The sequence below is a fragment of the Psilocybe cubensis genome, chromosome 12 (assembly GCF_017499595.1).
Source record: "Psilocybe cubensis strain MGC-MH-2018 chromosome 12, whole genome shotgun sequence".
Classification (NCBI taxonomy): Eukaryota; Fungi; Basidiomycota; class Agaricomycetes; order Agaricales; family Agrocybaceae; genus Psilocybe; species Psilocybe cubensis.
The window spans coordinates 1,461,484-1,481,192 of record NC_063010.1 but is presented as its reverse complement, the minus strand read 5'-3'; the positions used below and the strand labels follow the sequence as shown (position 1 = coordinate 1,481,192).

At 45.3% G+C, this 19,709-nt stretch overlaps 8 protein-coding genes across 8 annotated transcripts; 4 read left to right on the top strand and 4 right to left on the bottom strand.

Annotated features, from left to right (window-relative positions):
* Nucleotides 1-2,329: 2,329 nt before the first annotated feature.
* Nucleotides 2,330-3,267, top strand: JR316_0012463 (Peroxisomal membrane associated protein 20; the record flags this gene model as incomplete). The annotated part of the gene is made up of 5 exons (XM_047898088.1): nt 2,330-2,332; nt 2,400-2,657; nt 2,727-2,860; nt 2,913-3,096; nt 3,160-3,267. The coding sequence occupies 5 exons, from the start codon at nt 2,330-2,332 to the stop codon at nt 3,265-3,267; spliced, it is 687 nt and encodes a 228-aa protein (XP_047742977.1).
* A 2,252-nt stretch (nt 3,268-5,519) lies between these two features.
* Nucleotides 5,520-7,073, top strand: JR316_0012462 (uncharacterized protein; the record flags this gene model as incomplete). The annotated part of the gene is made up of 1 exon (XM_047898087.1): nt 5,520-7,073. One exon carries the CDS (start codon nt 5,520-5,522, stop codon nt 7,071-7,073), a length of 1,554 nt encoding a protein of 517 aa, XP_047742976.1.
* Nucleotides 7,074-7,984: 911 nt separating this feature from the next.
* Nucleotides 7,985-9,246, bottom strand: JR316_0012461 (uncharacterized protein; the record flags this gene model as incomplete). Its single annotated transcript, XM_047898086.1, has 4 exons — nt 7,985-8,224; nt 8,279-8,337; nt 8,399-8,745; nt 8,807-9,246. 4 exons carry the CDS (start codon nt 9,244-9,246, stop codon nt 7,985-7,987), a joined length of 1,086 nt encoding a protein of 361 aa, XP_047742975.1.
* Nucleotides 9,247-11,868: 2,622 nt separating this feature from the next.
* On the bottom strand, nt 11,869-12,994 carry JR316_0012460 (uncharacterized protein; the record flags this gene model as incomplete). Its single annotated transcript, XM_047898085.1, has 5 exons — nt 11,869-12,378; nt 12,429-12,507; nt 12,560-12,657; nt 12,709-12,754; nt 12,816-12,994. 5 exons carry the CDS (start codon nt 12,992-12,994, stop codon nt 11,869-11,871), a joined length of 912 nt encoding a protein of 303 aa, XP_047742974.1.
* A 381-nt stretch (nt 12,995-13,375) lies between these two features.
* JR316_0012459 (uncharacterized protein) lies at nt 13,376-14,198 on the bottom strand (the record flags this gene model as incomplete). The annotated part of the gene is made up of 3 exons (XM_047898084.1): nt 13,376-14,052; nt 14,103-14,133; nt 14,190-14,198. 3 exons carry the CDS (start codon nt 14,196-14,198, stop codon nt 13,376-13,378), a joined length of 717 nt encoding a protein of 238 aa, XP_047742973.1.
* A 1,351-nt stretch (nt 14,199-15,549) lies between these two features.
* JR316_0012458 (uncharacterized protein) lies at nt 15,550-17,549 on the top strand (the record flags this gene model as incomplete). Its single annotated transcript, XM_047898083.1, has 12 exons — nt 15,550-15,954; nt 16,065-16,097; nt 16,163-16,259; nt 16,316-16,344; nt 16,403-16,433; nt 16,491-16,523; nt 16,594-16,670; nt 16,727-16,922; nt 16,974-17,012; nt 17,075-17,146; nt 17,204-17,244; nt 17,310-17,549. 12 exons carry the CDS (start codon nt 15,550-15,552, stop codon nt 17,547-17,549), a joined length of 1,293 nt encoding a protein of 430 aa, XP_047742972.1.
* A 366-nt stretch (nt 17,550-17,915) lies between these two features.
* JR316_0012457 (uncharacterized protein) lies at nt 17,916-18,767 on the bottom strand (the record flags this gene model as incomplete). Its single annotated transcript, XM_047898082.1, has 2 exons — nt 17,916-18,152; nt 18,213-18,767. 2 exons carry the CDS (start codon nt 18,765-18,767, stop codon nt 17,916-17,918), a joined length of 792 nt encoding a protein of 263 aa, XP_047742971.1.
* A 93-nt stretch (nt 18,768-18,860) lies between these two features.
* Nucleotides 18,861-19,709, top strand: JR316_0012456 (uncharacterized protein; the record flags this gene model as incomplete). The annotated part of the gene is made up of 2 exons (XM_047898081.1): nt 18,861-18,924; nt 19,162-19,709. The coding sequence occupies 2 exons, from the start codon at nt 18,861-18,863 to the stop codon at nt 19,707-19,709; spliced, it is 612 nt and encodes a 203-aa protein (XP_047742970.1).

Sequence of the window (19,709 nt, the reverse complement as noted above, 5' to 3'; positions counted from 1 at the left end):
TGACCGAATCACTATTCTTCAACGGCTTCATACCTAGTCAATATAGATAATTTATATTCACCGATCTACTTACGTGTTAGCCACTATAAAAGCTGCCAGCAGCTAATTTCCTGCAATGCCTTCCTTTACTCCACTGCCGTGAATCTATAACAAAGGTTTGACAACACCACCCGTCGAGCAAGTTTGTTAGCAATGTCGTTTGCCCAATTACATGCCGCTGATCTTTGTTTTTCAGGATCTTCTGCTGAGCCACGTACTGCCAGTTATCTACGAGATAAAGTTTTCCATTCAAATAAGAGAGAAAAAGGTGAAACCATGGTGACATCCCATGTTCCAATGGAATTCTACTTTGAAGCAAGAGCGTAGGTTCAATCTCTTTAAACCATACTAGCGCCGGTGCTGATGTTGTCATAAAAGAATTCGCTACACGTCTGTCGGTTAGTATCGTGAACCATCAGTTTCAACTCGCCCGCGCCATCCGGTATATTGACCTTAAAAAACTTTCAATAACAGCCATTTGTGAGGGAGTTCGATATTCATTTAATTGCTGACGTTTAACAACATCAACATGACCCATGCTCCAATTCCGTAGATGTTATCCCTGTGTTGGATGTCTTGCTACTGTAAGTCACTTCATCCCTTATCCTGGCTGTGTAAAAATAATTCTGGATGGATTTCATAAAGATTTGACCAAGAGTACAGTCATGTACGTCACTGCTCAACATAAGACTAGGTCTAGCATTTGAACTTGAAGCCGGACGTCTAGATTTATCAGTCGAGATGGACTATAACAAAAGTACTTTATCTAATTTGCCGCTACCTCCCCTTACTCCTTTGGCCTATGACCGTCTGGACTACTGTCTCTAAACTTGAATCTCATACCTGCGCGGTAATGGCAACCGTTGTGCAAATAACATATCTTCCACTGGTACGACAACACTCCACATAAAGGCAAGGGATCTAAAACTGACTCAATTTATCTCATCTTGACACACGCCTTGAAGCAATTTTTTCCCCACTGCATACTCGTTCTACGTTCGTGGACCTTTTGTGGGCGAGAAAGAGCGACCTTGGCGATCTTGTTGATATTTCTACTAGGGTTTCTAGCGGTAGACCTATGGGCCTTCACTGGCAATCTTCGCAATACTGGCACGTTTTCTACGATAATAATACAGGATGGGTGCTTCAGGAGGAATAAGAAGAACAGAACCGCTTATGCTGTAAGTTTTCTCCGTAACGTTCTGTTGACAGTAATTATATTGTACGTGTATAGGTTGTTGCTGTAAGTCAGGGTGTACTAGTTGTGGAGGGAAATGATTAATTTTGACGCCAAGGCATCAGCTATGATACTCGATACAGTTGGCGTTACTGTTGTGGGCATGGTAGGCATAATTCCTTTGCAACCGACGATACTAACCCTCTACATAGCACTGCTTTCGTACAAAGAGCCTGTACGGCAAATTGGGAAAGCTCTTCCTTCGACAGTGTACGTATTTATCAACTTGAATATTTCCTTACGAATAATATCTAAGCGGCTTACTAGGCTTCGTATTCTATGCTTTAATGCTTGGAATAAATTTGTTAGCAGTCATTACTCTTTTGAAGTAGGTCTTGTAATTTATTTCACCCAATGAGAATTGACTCTTCGATTCAATAAGGCATATTGATAGTGCAGGCGCATTTGCGTTCTCTACCATCTTGATACTCCCCAATGTTCTGGTCCGCATTATTCTCCTTTTTATAGACTATTTTTCTTGCTGAATGATTGCATACTGTAGGCCTGCAGATTGTAAGTATAGTGTATTTTAGTACTTGACTAATTTTGTTGAAGCCGTAGCGCGTTCTAGCATTATACAACTTAGAGAGCATGGTGTCCCGACGACTAGTCGTCAATTGCGCGCCATTTCTCGCCAGATGCGGAATGTCATCCCGCTCAATCCCATGCCTGCGCCAGCGTTTAGTAGCTAAGAGCGATAACACTAGGAACGCAGAAATCAGGCGTCTCTAACTTAAGTTCAAGCAACGCTTGGCACCTATTTATAGATCTTCATGGTTCTCTATCTATTCTAGACTGCGTGAACCGTTATTTGTTGGGTCGGCCCTATTGGCTGGCTTGTGAATTATGAGGCAATGCAACTCCCATACTATTCCTCCCGCAAGTCACGATTTGCCATCGATTACTCATGCTTCTCATGTGGCTCATTAGCGATATTTTATTGAAATTAGGCAGTCAGCCAAACATTGCAGCACGCTTGAGATATACAAGCCATTGTACATTCGGAGGTTCAGAGCTCAAGCGTGGTTCTCGAGACTTCTTTGTCTTTCCAGCATGGTATGCAGGAGCCTCATCAACAAAGTTAGGTGGCAATCACCGAGTTATCTTTAAATCGCGAGTATAGCCACCGATTACGCCTTCTTCTCTGAGTGATTTAAAGAGGCCCCAAGCCTGGGGTGCAGAGCTCAGCCTTCCCATATCCCTACCCATTATCATCATGTCCTCTATTATTGCATCTGCTGGAGAAGCTGCGCACAGTTTTGTCGCCTCTCTACTTGCGCATGCTCAAATCAACCCTGGAGACACCATTCCAAAAACCGAGATCAAAGAGGATGCCCCTGACCAGACAGTGCCTTTAGTTCTCACCGGAAAGAATGTTCTCGTAAGTCCTAAGTACCCTGGACCCGAATACAAATGGGAAACCACGATCGCTAAAGGAATGGTACTGTAGATTGGAGTGCCTGGAGCCTTCACAACCCCATGCAATGGACACATTCCCCCATTCATCGAAAGCTACGAAGAGTTCAAGGCAAAAGGTGTAAATGCCATATACATCTTTGGCGTCAACGACACCTTTGTGACCAAGTGTGTTGAATTGATTGGCTGACGAAAACCTTTGCTAACTTCAAGCGATTAGAGCGTGGAAGGAGAAACTAGCACCCAACGGAACTCGTGAGAAGCGTCTCATTATTCTATTTGACTCGTACCTAATCGTTAAACCAACAGCTATTCATTTTATTGCCGATGATAAAGCTTCGTTCGTCAGCTCTGTCGGTCTTGCCTTTGATGCGTCTGGTTTGTTGGGGGGAATACGCTCAAAAGTAAGTTTCATTGCTTCATTCAGAGGATACGGGTGTTTAATTGTACCATGTCATTTTTTTCAGCGCTTTGCCATTGTTACTGAAGGAGACAAAGTTGTTTCCGTTGCTGTCGAGGAGGCGCCACCCAACGTCACCGTCACGAGCGCCCAGTCTGTTTTGGCGTCCCTTTAAAGTTTGGTAATGCCCTTAATATTACCAAATCAAAACTCTGTAGTAGCAACAATAAATGACTTGTGAAATATTGGAGCTCACAGGTGAAGCGCAAACGAACGCGCCACGAATGTCGTCAATGATCTTTGGATCTCTCTACGTGAGAATATTCGGCGTTTTCCAGACGGAACAGCTTGCCGAGTGATTGCAGTGATTGGACTTTTTTCATGGAAATTCAAGTCATGTTTCAATGCATGCTCAAGCTGTAACATCACACTCCCGAGATTCCGCACAATCACCTTCGTCTCGCTCTCGACGCCCCGCTTAATCACCTATCGTATTCAACGCTGAAATAGATTCGTAGTGATGCTAACCTGCTTGGCCTGCCGTCGCGAGCAGTCGTTTTCAACAGCCCCAACCTTGCTGACGTGTAAGGATACCCTTTGCGGCCCTGCTCGAGCACCAAAGGAACCGCCTAACGCTGCTTAATCTCCTTAATCCGACTGGTCTATAACGCCTACTGCCTCCTCGTCGACAAGCAACACTTCACTACTGTCGTTCAACCATTCGTATACAGAACCCCTATTCATTCAAGATTTGCTACGGCTTGGAGATAACATGAGATGGCTTTGAATGGTGAAGCGCACCTGAGGTACAGGAACTCTTCTGGTGGTATCTCTGTTGCAGCACTACCGGTGGATGTTGAGAACTTCTGGCCGAAAAGACCTTTGTCTCTGCACAGAACTGCCTCGTGCCTTGCCACCGAATCGTTGCCCATTGAATGTCCCTTCACACTTCCGAGGTCGCCTCTATGTCCACTGAGACATGCTCTACACATCCATATCCCCAATGTATCTTTTAACCCCAGGATTGCTACTATGGAAATGATCGATATTGACGTCGAGTGTGATTGTATCTCTGAAATTGATCTAGAGGTTTGGCAGTCATGTTGCGCAGCTCGATGTGCTCAACGCGGATATATCATTACAGTAAGTGTAATTGACGACAGCGAAAGGAAGACACCGACGTGCATAATTACTGGCACAGGCGACGGAACATGTCCAACATTGCTTACACCCATATATCGACAATATAATTACCCCACATTCAAACTCCATTTTCCAACTCACGAGATGGAATAGTGATGGCAACGATATGATGAAAGAACTAAAAATTGGAGAGTAACATAAGAAATGTAAACCTGCCAAAAAAGCATTTTCATGCCAAGTCCAGAACTGGATTCGAGGCTGTAGAAATTGTACAACTGACGCTCATGTGAATTAGGTCCTGCAACCATCCTGTGCTATTCTAAAAATACGTAGCAAAATAAAAGGGATTGTCGATCTGGCCGCTGCGATGTATTAGTCATAAATCACATTGGAGCTGACATCATGAAGTGGAAATGCTGTCTCTATGCGGTGTGTTCGGGTAGTATCATTTCTATCACGAAAGCGGTTCGGCAGGATGACAAAAACTGGCGAGCACACACAAGGTTGTCAAAAATGTACTGCGTTTGTTTTATCAGAACATTGCGTGGAGTTGAGCAAGGGAGAACGCACCAACATCAAGCTTTACATAGAAAGTGCCGCAGGGGATGTGTCTCATAACAAGCAATCACATTTTTGTGATTATTTTCTAGCGACGATGGACACCGAGCTAGGTACACGCAGTACACGTCAATCCTGCGTCAATCCATAGCGGGAGCGGGACCTTTTGCGCATGTTTCAATGAGGTCCGGACGTCCGACTCCGTCGTAATTATAATCACTCAACTTGGAAGTGAGAAAGATAGTAATCAACTAGTGGTGTAATCAATGGGCCCTTCAAGTTGTACTAGTGCGTTTACTTTGATCACACCACCTAGCAAAAACTATGATTCAATGCTACCATCCGGCAATCTGAAGGATGTGAATATCAGTGTGGAGACAAACGTGCCAGATATATTTTTAGGCATTGTGATCGCGTTAGAGAAGCCAGGAGAAGCGGGTAAGGAAGCTGATGGAAAGCGCCCAATGGATCCGACCCATACAAGGCAATTAAAGGGTCTGACAAACGAGTTTCACCGGCATCAGTTTGCGGCTGTGCCAAACGTTGTTACCACACAAGCATTACTTATCCTCTTTGCTTAATCCAATACTTCTACCCTCGCTTCAATACCGTTTTCTGGTAGTTTATCAGTCTCTTACTCTTTTCTACTGACCGGTACCATTCACCGTCGACAGTCTGGAACTGTAGTACCGACATCCCTTCATTCAGATTCTTATCTTTACAATCATGTTGAGAGGACGATTCAACTACCCCGACCTCGACGTTCTGGACTCTCCCGTATTGTCACCTTCACCCTTTGGAAGCGGCTCACTCAGCAGCATACCAGGAAGCGCCATTGCAGAAAGGATCTTCAATGACCCTGATTCTTGGGAGGAAACAGACGGAGATGAGGGGGATTTTCCCGAGGATGTCGACCAGCTCGCCTGGCTAGCGGAGGAAATTGAGAAATTCAGGGCTGGGGTCGAGCCTAACAAGCTACGCTTTGACGACTCCGATGATTCACCTTCAACCCCGACGGACAAAGCTGCCCATCTCATCACGACACCCACATCCAGCCAGGGATCGCTGGCTAGGCGTGATACCTGGAAAAGCATCGGTAAGAAAACCGGCATGCGTCCTATTTCTCTTGCTGCCCTCTTCGAAAACTCCAACGAAGACTTTTCGACCGAAATACAACAGCAGCTATCCAAAATTCTTGATTCTGGCGGGATTCCACACCATATTCGTCCAATTCCCCATTCCTCCGCTCTCTCTCCGCCCTCTACCAGTAGCACAAATGGTACCCTCAACACGCCGCTACATTTGCAGACGTCTTCCATCGCCCCCAACAATGCTGGAGAAATATCACCATCACCTGTCAACATTTACTCGGCCTCAGCTACATTGAGTTTCCTTGAGTGGTATGGTATCTTTCCAGACTCGCCTAGGTTGGACATCAATGGTCGACGGATGCAACCAAAGTCTGCACGGCTGAAAACGCCATTGTTACAGGTGCCATCGCCAAGACATGCAGCCCGTCCAATATCGTTGCTCAGTCCCACGTCTGGCACTGATGAAACGCTCACCCGCAATACGAAACGTTCCTCCTCCGTTCCTCCGCCAGGTCTTGACCCTCCATCCTTCACTTCATTTTCGGAGTCTCGGCCACCGACGCCTCCGGACCTTCCTCGCTCTCCATCTCCAATGAGGGAAGAGGATAAGCCGGCAGGTCGAACGGAGTCAGCACCTGAGCCGGCTGCATCTCTTCCGAACAGTTCTGAACGCGGCCGCCCCTTACGCATGACAGCGCCCCCGCCATACGCCAGGGCACAATCTCCTGCCCTTCCGGTCTCCAGGTCGCATTCAACCAGCACGGCTCCCTCAAGGGAAGGGACCCCGTCAAGGCAGGGACGTCGACTGCCCAGCATCCCTCCTGAGAATATGTCACGGCCTTCGACGCCATCCAAGCCACCGACAGTGGATTCCCAACCTCAATCCCGAAGTCAGTCGCAGACACGATCGCAATCGCAACCTCAGCCTCAGCCTCAGCCTCAGCCACATGCTCCCAAACGCGTAGCATCGAATCCAATGCAGCCCACTCCTTCGCGCTTTGCCACTGTTCCTGCTACACATTCCACAACTTCAGCTCAGCAGGGGCAGCAGCAAGTACCCCGGCCGAATTCCGTACGTTCGCCCCTGGGCGGCCCCGCAGGTCCCCGCATTCGCAGCAGGGCGAGCAACGACATGACAACCAGGGCTCTTGGAAACACCGCCAACCGACCGCCTGGGCTGAGGCTTTGAGTCGTGCCGGAGGGAAGGAATTTGTACGATATTCGTGTGTGTATGAGTTTTACCATTGGTGTGGAGCGTTCGTTGTGTGCGTACGGGCTAGCTCTCGCTGTCTTTTTTTTCTTTTTGCTGCGTTTTTTGTTATCGCCATCTATCTTGTGCATATATCCCCACTTCACGCTCTTAGGAAGAGGCTTCCTTTTTCCTTTCATTTATGGTTTTTATCATACCCCCTTCGTCCGTAATGACTCGCTATTTTGTCTTCATCGTCTTAAACGTCGCCCCCCATATCTAAATCCTTTCCTTTCAACTCACTTCGTACTTCGCGGATAGGCATATCTATGCTCATAACTATAGTACCAATAAAAATGTTTTAAATTAAATGGTGCCGAGGAGCGTGGCCATATAAAAAGCCCCTAATGATGATCATGCCCATGATTAAAATCAGTCAATGCTCAGATGTTATATAACTCAACCTTTTGACGGTGTGGGCGGTGTCGGCTATGACGTCTTAACGCTTACATTCATACACCGCTTGCACTGGATGGCGAACTCGGGCATTCCTTTAATTCAATGAAAGATGTGGATTTTCTTCCTGTGCATCATATTTATCAAAATCGCGGACTCCAACGCATGATCATTGATACTGACCGCAGCCTCTTCGTCAAGTGGATAAGGTGAAGGTGATGATGTTATTTTTAGAATAACCGTACGATCCATCATACCAGTACAAGTTGCAACTAGCCTGTGATAAATCATAACAGCCACATATATGAGTGGAAATTGATTACAACATATGAAGATAAATCCTGAAAGATAGAAATTTTATATTCTCTTTCATAATGCACAACAAATCCGAGGTCCATTGATATGCGAGGCTGAATTAATTTTTTAAAAAACAAATTTATGACCGTTTAACCAAGTTACAAGTCAATTCTTTCTGACCACATCCTCTGATCGTGGGTTCTAATATAAATACTTGAGTAGTGTTCTAGCACCAGAGACTTTGGACCGTCAAATTTGGACTGTTTCAGAATGTCTTTTGCCGCTTTAACACAGGCCATCTCCGAGCTATGATTCAATGCGTCTTCAAATGTCGTACAACTAGATTGCAAGGTGATATGAGATAGGTTTCTCAATGCAGCAAGAGGCTTCAGTATCGCCTTGAATTGTGGCAATCAATAAGGCGAGTAGATAAGATAGTGGAGCTGGCTTACCACATCAATAGAGCGTTGAAATTTAATCGAGCGGAGGTTCGGTGCTGCCTTTACCAGACCTGAGGTGATTTGAAGCCAATTATTAAATGTTACATTCTGTGCCGTTAAAGAATGACGCACGTCTCATCTGTCGCTCCCCCTCAAACGCGAACTGTTCAATCTCTTCCACCTTTTTGCAACACTTTGCATTTGCACTGATTAATTTGCTTGCGTCCATAAAATCGACGCAAACGACTTTCTTGACTTCGGGACACGATCTCAGGATATTATGGGCGTAGGTAGGAAGCATGGCGGTTTCTATCTGGGAGAAAACGTGCCCGTCGAACGCCGTTTTGAGAGCCGTTGACATCTTGTCGTGGGCAGTCGCAATATAGAGTGTTTTCAAGTTCGGCAGTGCCTCGATTCCACGCACAAAGGCAGGAAGCACCGTGGAAGCTGAATAGCGAGAAAGAACTACTGACACAGACCTTTGGAGATGAAAGTCACGGTCAATGGAAGACGACGTTATTTTTGAAGGGTTCAACCTACCGTACGTGCGATGCAATATCCCTGTTTTCTGTGACAAGGAAGCACTTCCTGATCAACGTTTCGCCAAATACTTGATACCATGCTCCTGATTCAGAGTGTGTCGCAAGCACGTCAAGTCTCTCCCATAGCAAAGGGAGAAAAATATATCTCCAAAGCCTGCATGTTTGAGAGAGACTGCGAAGAGCATCAGTCCGTTCGAGATATTTGCTAGCTTCACGGTCGAAGTAACGCCTATCGTAGAAACCAACCGGTTCACTTGGGAAGGCGTTGAAGTAAGTGACGATTTCCAATAGCAATTCAAGGGGCAACTGCAAGGCTTTGGACTTTTTAATTGGGAAAGTTGCATCAACTTGCAGGCCTAATCCAGTAGAAATTGGACCAGCAACGGATGGTTTGGATTTAGCAGAAATTTTTGCCCGTTTGTTGACTTTGGGAGCCATATCTGAGGTGAGATGAAGGTTGATAGTTGGACGATGGTGAAGAACGCGCTTAAATAGAGACAGAATTATTAATAGGGCACGTTCGAGTCACTCGACGCTCGTCTGCGGCAATGGCGCGGGCCTGTTCGTGGCCAATCGGTAAGTGAAAGGTGACAACCGCAAGGCACTTGATCGAGTCAGAATCTGATGGTGATGGCGGGATGTCGGGGCGCGTTTGCACAAATGGGCTTAAATCCCGCCATCATTCAATAAGTTCGGGACCGCCAGACTGTGATACGCTTCTTATCAGCTTTTATGCCCAAATTAAGTAGAACTCACTCAGTTAGTCTAATTAAGTGTGAAAAGTAGGTGAAGTGTATCATGCAAAACCTTTTCCTTGTCCATGGTGGTGGTAGGAAAACAAATGCCGACTTTGAAGAACTTAGGGGCCTGTTGTGGGATGTTTGCCTCAGAGTTAAAAATTGGTTCTTGATCAAGGTGGATCACGTGGATCTGCCGACTTGCTTTCAACCACGACAGACACGAAACTTTGGCGACTGAGCTTTCCTAACTTCAACCTGCGACGAAAATTAAAGCGACATTCTTAACATATATCATGGAAAATTCAAACCAGGACTGGTCACTAGCGGAATACGATACATCAAAACCCCCCAGATTATGTGCTACCTTCAGCACTGGCCCTGAATCCGAAACAGCCTCGTCACGCGGAAATTTCCCTCGATCTGCTAAATGGTTACTGGATTTGCCTCTTGCATAACACATGCTGTGCTCAACGAGTCTATTATCTCACCAAGGTGTCCTGACGGATCTTTTATCCTTGCAGTATGCGAGGATCATACTTTCCAATTCTTTGATCCGTCGTAGGTGCTACTTTCTGATAGGTCCGTGTCGACATATGCTCACTGAAAACATCACAGGTCGCCGAAAAATGATTCAACACAAACAGGCAAATTACACGTTATATCTCTGATCTCAATGCTAAAATTACGACAGTCCAGTGCACGTCTACACCTGTTCGACAATTCAAACAGGCGGCACCTATTCTAGATTTTCTGTGGTATCCATCAACAACCTCTCTTGATCCAGCCTCATTTTGCTTTGTAGCATCTGTCCGTGAATGTCCCGTAAAACTTCTGGATGCATCCGATGGCAGAGTAAGTGCCCACTCCCCTTATTTTGCTGTCATTTCTTGTGTTGACTTGTCACTGAATTAGCTCCGTGCATCCTACAGAATAGTTGATCATCGAGAAAGGCAAATAGGCCCACATAGCCTTTCTTTCAATTTGACAGCACAGAAGTTCGTGTTTCAACTCGGTGCAAATCCCCCTCGGTAACCGTTTGCATAGACTGTATTGCGGATTCGAAGATGCTATCGAGGTGTTTGACCTCTCCCGACCTGGAGAGGGCACCCGGATCCATACAACTCCTTCAAAGAAAAGCAAAGATGGTCTGAAAGGTATTTTTTACTCCCGAAGAACGTGATGCTTTTCATCTCAATGAATACCGCAGGAATCATATCGTCTCTTGCTTTTTGTCCCTCATACAGCCCCGAAGAATGTTTCTATGCTGCTGGGAGCTTTTCACCGACGGAGAATAATATTGCATTGTTCAGTGATGTGAGCTCCGAGCCTGTAATGTTCATCGGAGGAGGGCCACAAGCGGGCGTTACACAGGTTGATTTTTTTTCTTCACCTTCGTGACAAAGCTTATCCATTTTTAATAGCTACAATTCAATCCGATGCAGCCTAATATCATGTATGCGTCATATCGCGGAAAAGGCAGTGGTTTAGTATATAGCTGGGATATTCGATCCAATGTACACGCCCCGATGAAAATATTTCGAGCTTCTACGTCATTGCCGAATGTTCACCAATCCCGAACAAATCAAAGAATACGTTTTGACATTGACCCAGCTGGACGCAAACTCAGCATAGGTGATCAGGTTGGTTATTAAACCCTTAATTACGATACTTCATATTCAACTTCGACCTTTCAGGCCGGAAACATATCCGTATTTGATCTAGGCGATGGGACAAGTACTGATGACTTATCCGACTCCCATTCACAAAGTATACAAGTGGATGGACCATGCTTGACGTTCAAAGCACATAAAGGTTGGTTCATCCCTTCTATTCGTTGGATAGTATCATTGACAAAGCTCAACCCACGCTCTAGATACGGTTGGCTCAGTAGCTTTCCATCCCTTCCAATCTAAGCTAGTATCTGTCTCTGGCGCCCGCCATTTTACTGACGATTACTCATCGTCGGACGAGGGTTCTGATGATGATTTTGGTCGACATGCTAGACATAAAAAACATTCTAAACCAGTTTCCTTCGACTCGACCATCAAAACATGGGATTTTGCTTGAAGACGCATTGCGAATCTCAATACTTTGGCTTTTTTAGACTATTTGGGTGCGTGTGCCGAAGCAACGTTGTCCGAAATGGTTGTTTTGGGAGTCGGAACCTGGTCGGACCTGAGGTGCAGTTTTTTCTACAAAACATAATTATATTAATTTGGACATACAACATATTAAGTCTATCTTCTAGTTTGTTTGACGAGCTGCTCGTTATGCGTAAAAAGTCGTAATGAAGGGATTGAAAAGTGCCTGAAAATCTGGCCTATTTCTTTGGAGATCCTGGAGTGTCTTCTGGTGGTACTACAAACGATGCAAATGCAGTCATGCTTCGCAAATCGTCGCTGAATCTCTTGCCGTTCGTTCTTAGCAAAGGTCGATCCAGTACCGTCTCCGGTGGTCTGAACCAATTGGCGATCCCCTCCTCTGGCTCGATGATAAACGGTTCTCTCTCGAAAATGTCAAAATCTGCGTTATAGCTGTCGTCGCCAACGAAGGTACTATCTTCAAGTTCGGGCGGTGTCAACGGAGGCGTTCGCCTTATGGACCTGTTATGCTCTCGTCTCTCTTTCTGTCGTAGTCTGCTTTCGCCTGAGCGGCGTCTAGCGGGTATGGTGGCTATATCTTGGCTTGGGACGTGGTCCACGCCTAAAGGTGCTCGCCAAACCCCGAATACCTGGGCCCACTTCCCCCAAACAATGGACACCATGGTGTTGAGCGACAAAAGCGATTTGATCATGGGAGTGAAAGGTGGAAGGATAAGAGCAGCCATATCCTGTCATGTTCTTCAGCGAGACTCCCCAAAAACAGGTGTATGAGGCTCACGTCTGGGTGGGCAAAATCTTCTTGCATACATATATAGTGAAGACCGTCTATCATGCGGAGAGTATAGCGTGACATCGTCCTGTTCAGGATTGTCAGTTTCAGACACGGCTTCTGCACTGCATAGCACTCACCGAAAAGGCACAGGTTTGAAAGGGGAAAGGCGAACATGCAATAACAGAGAGAGATCTACGTAGACCATGCCACGAAGTCTGTCGAAAACTTTGAACGTCTGACGTTAGATGAAAGATCCAACCGAGGTGAAATGGTCGAACTTGCCAACATCCCGAATATCAACGTCTATCTTTGGGGCGAGTGCTCTCTCCCACCTGTAGTTGCATGTACGATCAATATGCCAAAATTCTGTGCCCCGCCTAATAGAAAACGCACTGATAGATTCCCAAAACTCCTTCCCGAGACAGAAAACCAGGTTTAACATTATAAAGAGGATGACGGAGACCAGCGTCGGACGTGAAGTATTTATTGATAGCAGCCTTTTGGATGTCGGGTGAGGCCGATGAATGGGCCATTTTGATAACGGCCTGAATCTCAACGCTGGGCCGCTGCATGGTGGATAGTGAAGGATAGTGAAGATGGTCGAAATATCTCGAGTCTGTATAAAACAGACAGAAGAGTTGATCAAGCGTTGTTACGAGTAACAGCCATGACGACCTCATTTTGTACTCGATCGACTATTCGCTCATTATCTTGTTCTGGAACCTTTCGTGTGATAAACTCAAATGATCGACGCGAGGCCAGAGTCCAGATATCCACAAGACTTGGTGAACTGTATCTAAGTGAGTGCTATCGGTGGTGACAAAATTTGATAGCGACAGATAGCATTAAACAAGAAGATAGTACCACCAGGAAACGCTTTAAACGATTATGAAGATAACCAGAAGAACGAACGCAGTGCAGTTCACACAGCAAAATCAAAGGAAAAAGGGTGTTCAAGGAAAACGAAAGCAAAAGGTAATTGAATCCGCAGCGGAAGAAGATGTGTTGATTTCATCCGTTGCGATGAAGTCGTTTCGCCAATTTTTTATTTCCTCGAGTCGATCTGTTTCCTTCGATCCGCCAACAAATGATTGTGCGACCTCAATTTCATCACGATCCCGGAAGGTGACGATATCATCGTGATCCACGCGGCACGACCTGAAAGCATTCATCGCGGTGGCAACTTCGTTTTTCCAAATTGAACCAACTGGTTCCGCCCAGTGGGAAGGCGAGTCGTCGTTTAAGGAAACTTCTGGTAAGCCGGCCGGTAAAATCTCATAGCTGTTGTCGTCTATCTCGTAGCTTTCACCTTCGGAGTCAAGCATGAAAGAAAGGCCGCATAGCGACGAGTCGTCATAGATGCTTTTAGCAAAAGAAGAAATGTCCTGGGAAGAATGTTCTTGAGTCTCGTTGCAATCCTTGTCTACATGCCATAGCGGGTCATCACAAGGAATGAGCGCTGCTTCGCATTCATTAGTCGAAGTGCGTCTCTTACCGTTCGACAGATTCGAGTCTACTCGCCACGGTAGAATGACAGGAGAGTCCTCTTCTGCAATTGTTGAAGTCGAAAGAAAGTACACCCCTTTACCACGAGGAGCTGGCTGTACATATTCTGATGCTTCAACGATACCTATTTCAAGTAAATGGCAAAAATTGTCAAATACCACGACGTAGGCTTACTTCTATTTTGACTTCGGGCCTCCAGGGCCCCCTGTCCAGTAGGACTAGTCAGAGAAACACATAATGCAGGCAAGGAAGAGAAAGCACCTGCTCCATTGGACCAGTCACATCAGATGACTCATAAATCGACGTGGGTTGCGATTGTGACGCTTGCTTCCTGAGGCAAAAGACCTTGACCAATGCAAAAAAGTGCGTGAGATATTGAAAGAATCTAATAATGAACTGGAGCTGGGTCATCATATCAATGGGCAAATTTTTTGGAGAAACACTAGCAACTTAAAGAACTTTACTGGCGAGCCTTGGCTGACAACCTTCGAAAGATTGTCTGCTTTGGACAAGTTTTTAATCGATCAGACCATTTGGGCTGGTCAGGGACACTGGATAGGCTAGCAGATTAAAAGCAAACGATAGTTTAATGTGCGTTCCACAGCGTATTGCAGTAGTTGCATGTATTAAGTCGATTGTTTGATATAATATGACGTGGAAGCGGGATAGTGAGGATGGTGTGGCCAGGGTGTCAAAACCCTTTTTGAGTTTAAAAGTTAAAACTGAACATAAAACTTTGAATGTCCGTCAAAGCACCGTCTTTCTCGATCAGCGGCTGCCGCTTGTCACTGTTATGGGTGCGTCTTGAGCTTAGGCACGCCGTCCACAAATGTATCCAATAAGAATTGTGCCCTGAAGTCAACCCGGCTCCTTTGGTGTGACGCGTAACCTCCTGTAACATCATACCAATCTCCCACAAGCTAAAACCTTCAAGCTTCAAGCTTCAGTCAACCCGGGATTACTACACGGCTGCAATTTGCCCGTTTTCGTTATTGCCTCGTACTACAATTAAAATCCAGCGGAAATACACGTATTTCGTAAAACGCTCTGATGATATTCGTTCTTGGTATTTTGTTTGTACTGAGCGCTTATTATCGAAACAGTACACTTGTACCTTGTGAATCATGTTTTAGATCATGACCACACAGTGCATTCATGGTGTGTTCTATGAAACACGTCGCCCGAGCCGCTCTTGCCTCCTGGCATCGGAAGATGTAAGCCAAAGTCAACCGTCAGCGTCGTTCTGGGCAAAAGCTTCGATTGATATCTTTTCACTCTCCTTTCCCCTTCTTTCCCCTTGATTTCGTACGATGAAGGTGCCTTAAGTTTTTCCGTCCACCAGTAAGAAAGATATCTGATTCTTAGTAATAGTGCTTACATTTGCTAGGCAAAGATATCTTAGGTTATACTTAGGTGTCCGAGATAGCCACACAGGTGACCGGCGACAGGCAAGTTATGGTAAGTAGCTTCAGGGTAACTTAACCACACCGGCTCGCAGGATGTGCGCAAATTCACGTCACTGAAACGATAGCTATATTGGTTTATTAGAAGTTATGACTCTGAAGCTTATCAAAATGATAATCAGAGTATGGTTAAAAAATATAACGGCCTTGAATGCCTTATGTTTAAACACTTAAAAGTTCAACGGCCTGACGCTCACTTCGTTGCATTCCGAGTGCCTGGAGACAGCCGTCCCGGAAGTATGGCATTCCCGGACTTATTCAACCCTGTCTCCAGGGTGGAATCGAGGAAAACTCAAAAGCTTTCGAGCACAAGAGATACGGTATACCCAACTCCCCGTCCTACCACTTGCGTTGAGAGTTTTATCAGTTGCAGACGCCCTTTCCAAAATTTGGACTGGGACGTCGACTCGGCTAAAACCGTTGAAGTCATCAAAGCAATTGAAGTCATGTCTCACACGGCACCCGTATCCACCGGTTTCTCCTCCAACTTTTTCAATTTGCTTTCATCCCTTATCCCTGCGAGGACCACCACAAACATATGGTTTGTCAGCTATACATTGATGGTAGGCCATTTTTCTCTTCCGTGAACTTGTCCATTTTGATTGCGCTCATGATTTCTTTTCATACAACCTTGGGCATTCGGTGCGGCTGACGTCTGTGGTATGCTTACTAGTTTTGCGATTATTTCAGTACTCTAGAAATAGAGGTATTTTCGTCATGTTCTGGAGTGACACTGTATGTAAGTCAAGCCTGATGATGACTTTTCTGTAGATCAGTGACGTTTGGACATGTGAACTATCTTTTGGGGTGCTTTTATTCTATGTTAATCGATACTTGCCGTTATTCGATTTGGTTATCTTCTTGCGTCGTGAGCATAATTTTTTGGTATTTTATTGCTTTGCGCTAATTGTTATACATGTTCAGCGGTTCTAGCAGGGCCATTGTCAGCCAAGGTATGTCATATGGTAGTTCAAACAAAACGCACATTAAATTTCGTACCATATGAACCAGGAGTGTAAATTCAATTTCCCGACAGCATTTTGTTAGTCTGTCATTCGTATATTCTCTTCCTCGACCATTATCTAACATGCATTACAAGGGCTTATTACGGTTGGCCTGATAACTTCCCAAAGTACCGAGCATTTTCTCTGCAAAAAGATGACAGTCAATGGTCTCATTAAATATGAATTTTGGTTTTACAGCCGTCATTATCCTTCGAACATATGCGATATGGGGCCGCCGCCGTCTCATATTATATATCTTAACACCGATTGTCACCGTAAGTGGTATTCAACATGAATATGCCGAAATAATTACCCACAACCAAATTTGAAGATTCTCTTTGGTTCAATGCTAGCCGTCACAAGTTGGAAAACCTACCTATATCACGTTAAGACTCGGGATTTCTCAATACCTGGGGTCCCTTTCCTACCAGAAGACTTTAAATGTACATTGGCATCCATCACATACGACAAAAATGACCGCCTAGGCATGTTTGTTCTGTTTTTAATTGTCACTATCGGAGAAACTGGTATGTGCAGTTCCTTGCACTCCTAAGTTTACTTCTGATCTGGTGCTGCAGCCATTGTTGTCCTGACCTTGATTAGGGCGAACTATCACAGTAAGTACGGATCTCATGGGCTTTGAGAAAGTAATTCTAACTCTTCGTGCAAAAAATGTTAGTGACCGAATTTTCCCCACAGTGGGTAGGCCAATTGTACAAAAACGGGATAGTTTTTTGTGTATGCATGGCTGGTAAGCAGCCTATACATACCATACTTGCAATGACTGACATCATATTTTGACTTGCAGGGCTAAGCCTAATTAATGCGATAGTAGTCCTCAGTGCACCCGTAAGCGCTGTTTCAACTTCTCTTGGGTACATATAAGCTCATCCTTGATCGATTCCTCGGCACAGGTGCATTACAGAATCATTTTTATACCTGCACAGCGTATCCTCCATTCCATTTTCGCCAATCGAGTGATGCTTTTGATATTCCAAAATCGAAGGCGATTGAAGGCAACAGGTAGTGTTACTGGCTCCAATTCAAGCAGGCGCAGTACGACCATGGATCTCTTCACATCTGTATATCCTGAAGATTTTGAGTTTGAGCAGCCTTCATGGCGTACAAGGGCACAAATTGAATGGATACGATGATGGATAGTATGTTTCTACCTAGACTGACATGTTCAAGTTGTAATATTAGTATTCGGACTGTATATATGGACACCAATTGTATTATTAGATTCAACGTGGAATATTTTCATCCATGTCAAGTGTCTGAAATGACCAAGAATTTATTTCAAAAGACCATCAACCAGTTCTAGACAGGCGCTTTTATGATTCTGCATTTCTCGACAATGTGCTATCAGAATACATAACTCACACCCAATCAAAAGGATCGCTCCACCACCAGTACTTAGAATCACTGCCCTTTAATCGTTCGTAATTCTGGCAACATACATCAGGATGCCAGATTCTTGAGCTTGGTCATCATCCCTTTTTGCAAAGTTCTTGTCACTGTTAAACGGTTGAATGCGTCCCCCCAACATATATGGTAACCCCAGAGTCAATGTTCATTGCTCGGATATGCCTGCAACCGGGAGGAGGTTCATAATTCTCCACACTGTCTTTGATTTTTTCGCCAGATCGGGATTTAGGTCTTATTAGCTTAGGTCCAGTTCGACGCCTTCTGGCCGGATTTATCCGAATAGTTGTAATATCTGGCATATAGTGTGCCGTCATGTCTAAGAGATCGTGCTATAATGTCAAAGGGTAGTAAATAATTATATTATTTGATCATGACCCCAAAGCACTCACTATAGGATCTCGTTTGGGAAGAGAGTTCTTGTCCTTTCTTTTATCGCGGTAATTCCACAAGTCCGATGATCTAACACTCATACCAAGATTCTTCAGTTTTGTAAGATTTGAGATGGCATTACGGTTATGGCCCCCAAAACACCAAAGACCTTCCCAGGCCGCGTATATATTGAGATTTTCCAGCGACCTGGCGTGGTTGCTCAGCGATTGTTCAAAAAGGAGAGCAGCCATGGCGTCGGAAGCTTTCCCATCGGAAAAGTCACTATGCACTGAGCCAGGATAAATCAAGCACAATTTTTTTAGCCCCGAGTATGACAAGAGATAATCGAGGAAAGATTGGGGTATATTATCGATAACAATTTTCTCTAAACGGACCCGAGCGGCGGTCAATGCGTTCCATATGTCTTTTGTACACGATCCATAGCGTTTTCTCTCTTTGAATAGAGCCAAAACGTCTGGATTGGAGTGTTGACCTGTCTCCACCAAGTGATTGCCGCTGAAAGGATCATCCACGTCGAGCAGGATCAAGGAGGTTAAGTGTACAAGGTGTGGCATTGTTATCTCGTCAAAACGCGTGAGACAGGCTTGCAGGCGCAAATTTCGGAGGCGCAGAGGCGAAGCAGAAGTGGGATAATACTTAAAAAGCTGATGGAAGCTTTGAGATTTATCGGCCATGTGCCCATATTGTCGAATGGTGCATACATCAATGGAGGTCAGATTAGGATTGTGAGATATTGCTTTAGCCACGTTGTCCAATATTAGTGCTTGTTTTACCCGCGAAGTTGTTAGAGTAGTTCCCCTACTCTAACAGTAGACACACACACGTGCTTGAGTCACACGCCCGTAGCTACTTAGTCGGACTCAGTAGCTACATAGACACCAGTTCCTTCTTTGTTCACTCACCCATCAACACGTTTCGTTCTCGTTTCTCGTTCTCCGTCGTCCGTAGGGTCTCCTCCTAACATCAAGAAGGAACTAAACAACAAACCAAAACCCCTTTTCTCTACTTTCCCCCCACTCGCCAAACTGTCTACCTTAACTTGCACCCCTTTCCCCTCGTCTCTCCAACGTGACATTGCATCTTGCACCGACATCTGCGACCGTCTCGCCTGGCGCCTCTTTTCCCTGCAAGGCGATCTTTTAGCACACGAAGATATTCTTCGTTTTGCTTCTGACAAAGGCGAATCTTTCAACGTGCTTCGTGACCTCACTCTTGCAGTAATTGATTGCAAAGCTGAAATCTCTCGTACAACCGAGCTCTTGACTGCCGCTGAGAACCAACGCCGCTGTCTTCTAGCCCGTGCTGACCAGATCCTTGAACTTCAGGAACGCCATAACGCACTGTGCCTAGACTTTGAACATCTCTGCTCGTCTCTGTCCTTGGATCCCGCTCTGCTCTCTGATTTCGAGAATCGTCTTCGCGAACAAGCAGATATTCTGTTCCCCTCTCGTCCTTCCACCCCTGACAGCCTCCCCGAACTTGAATTCCAAAATTAA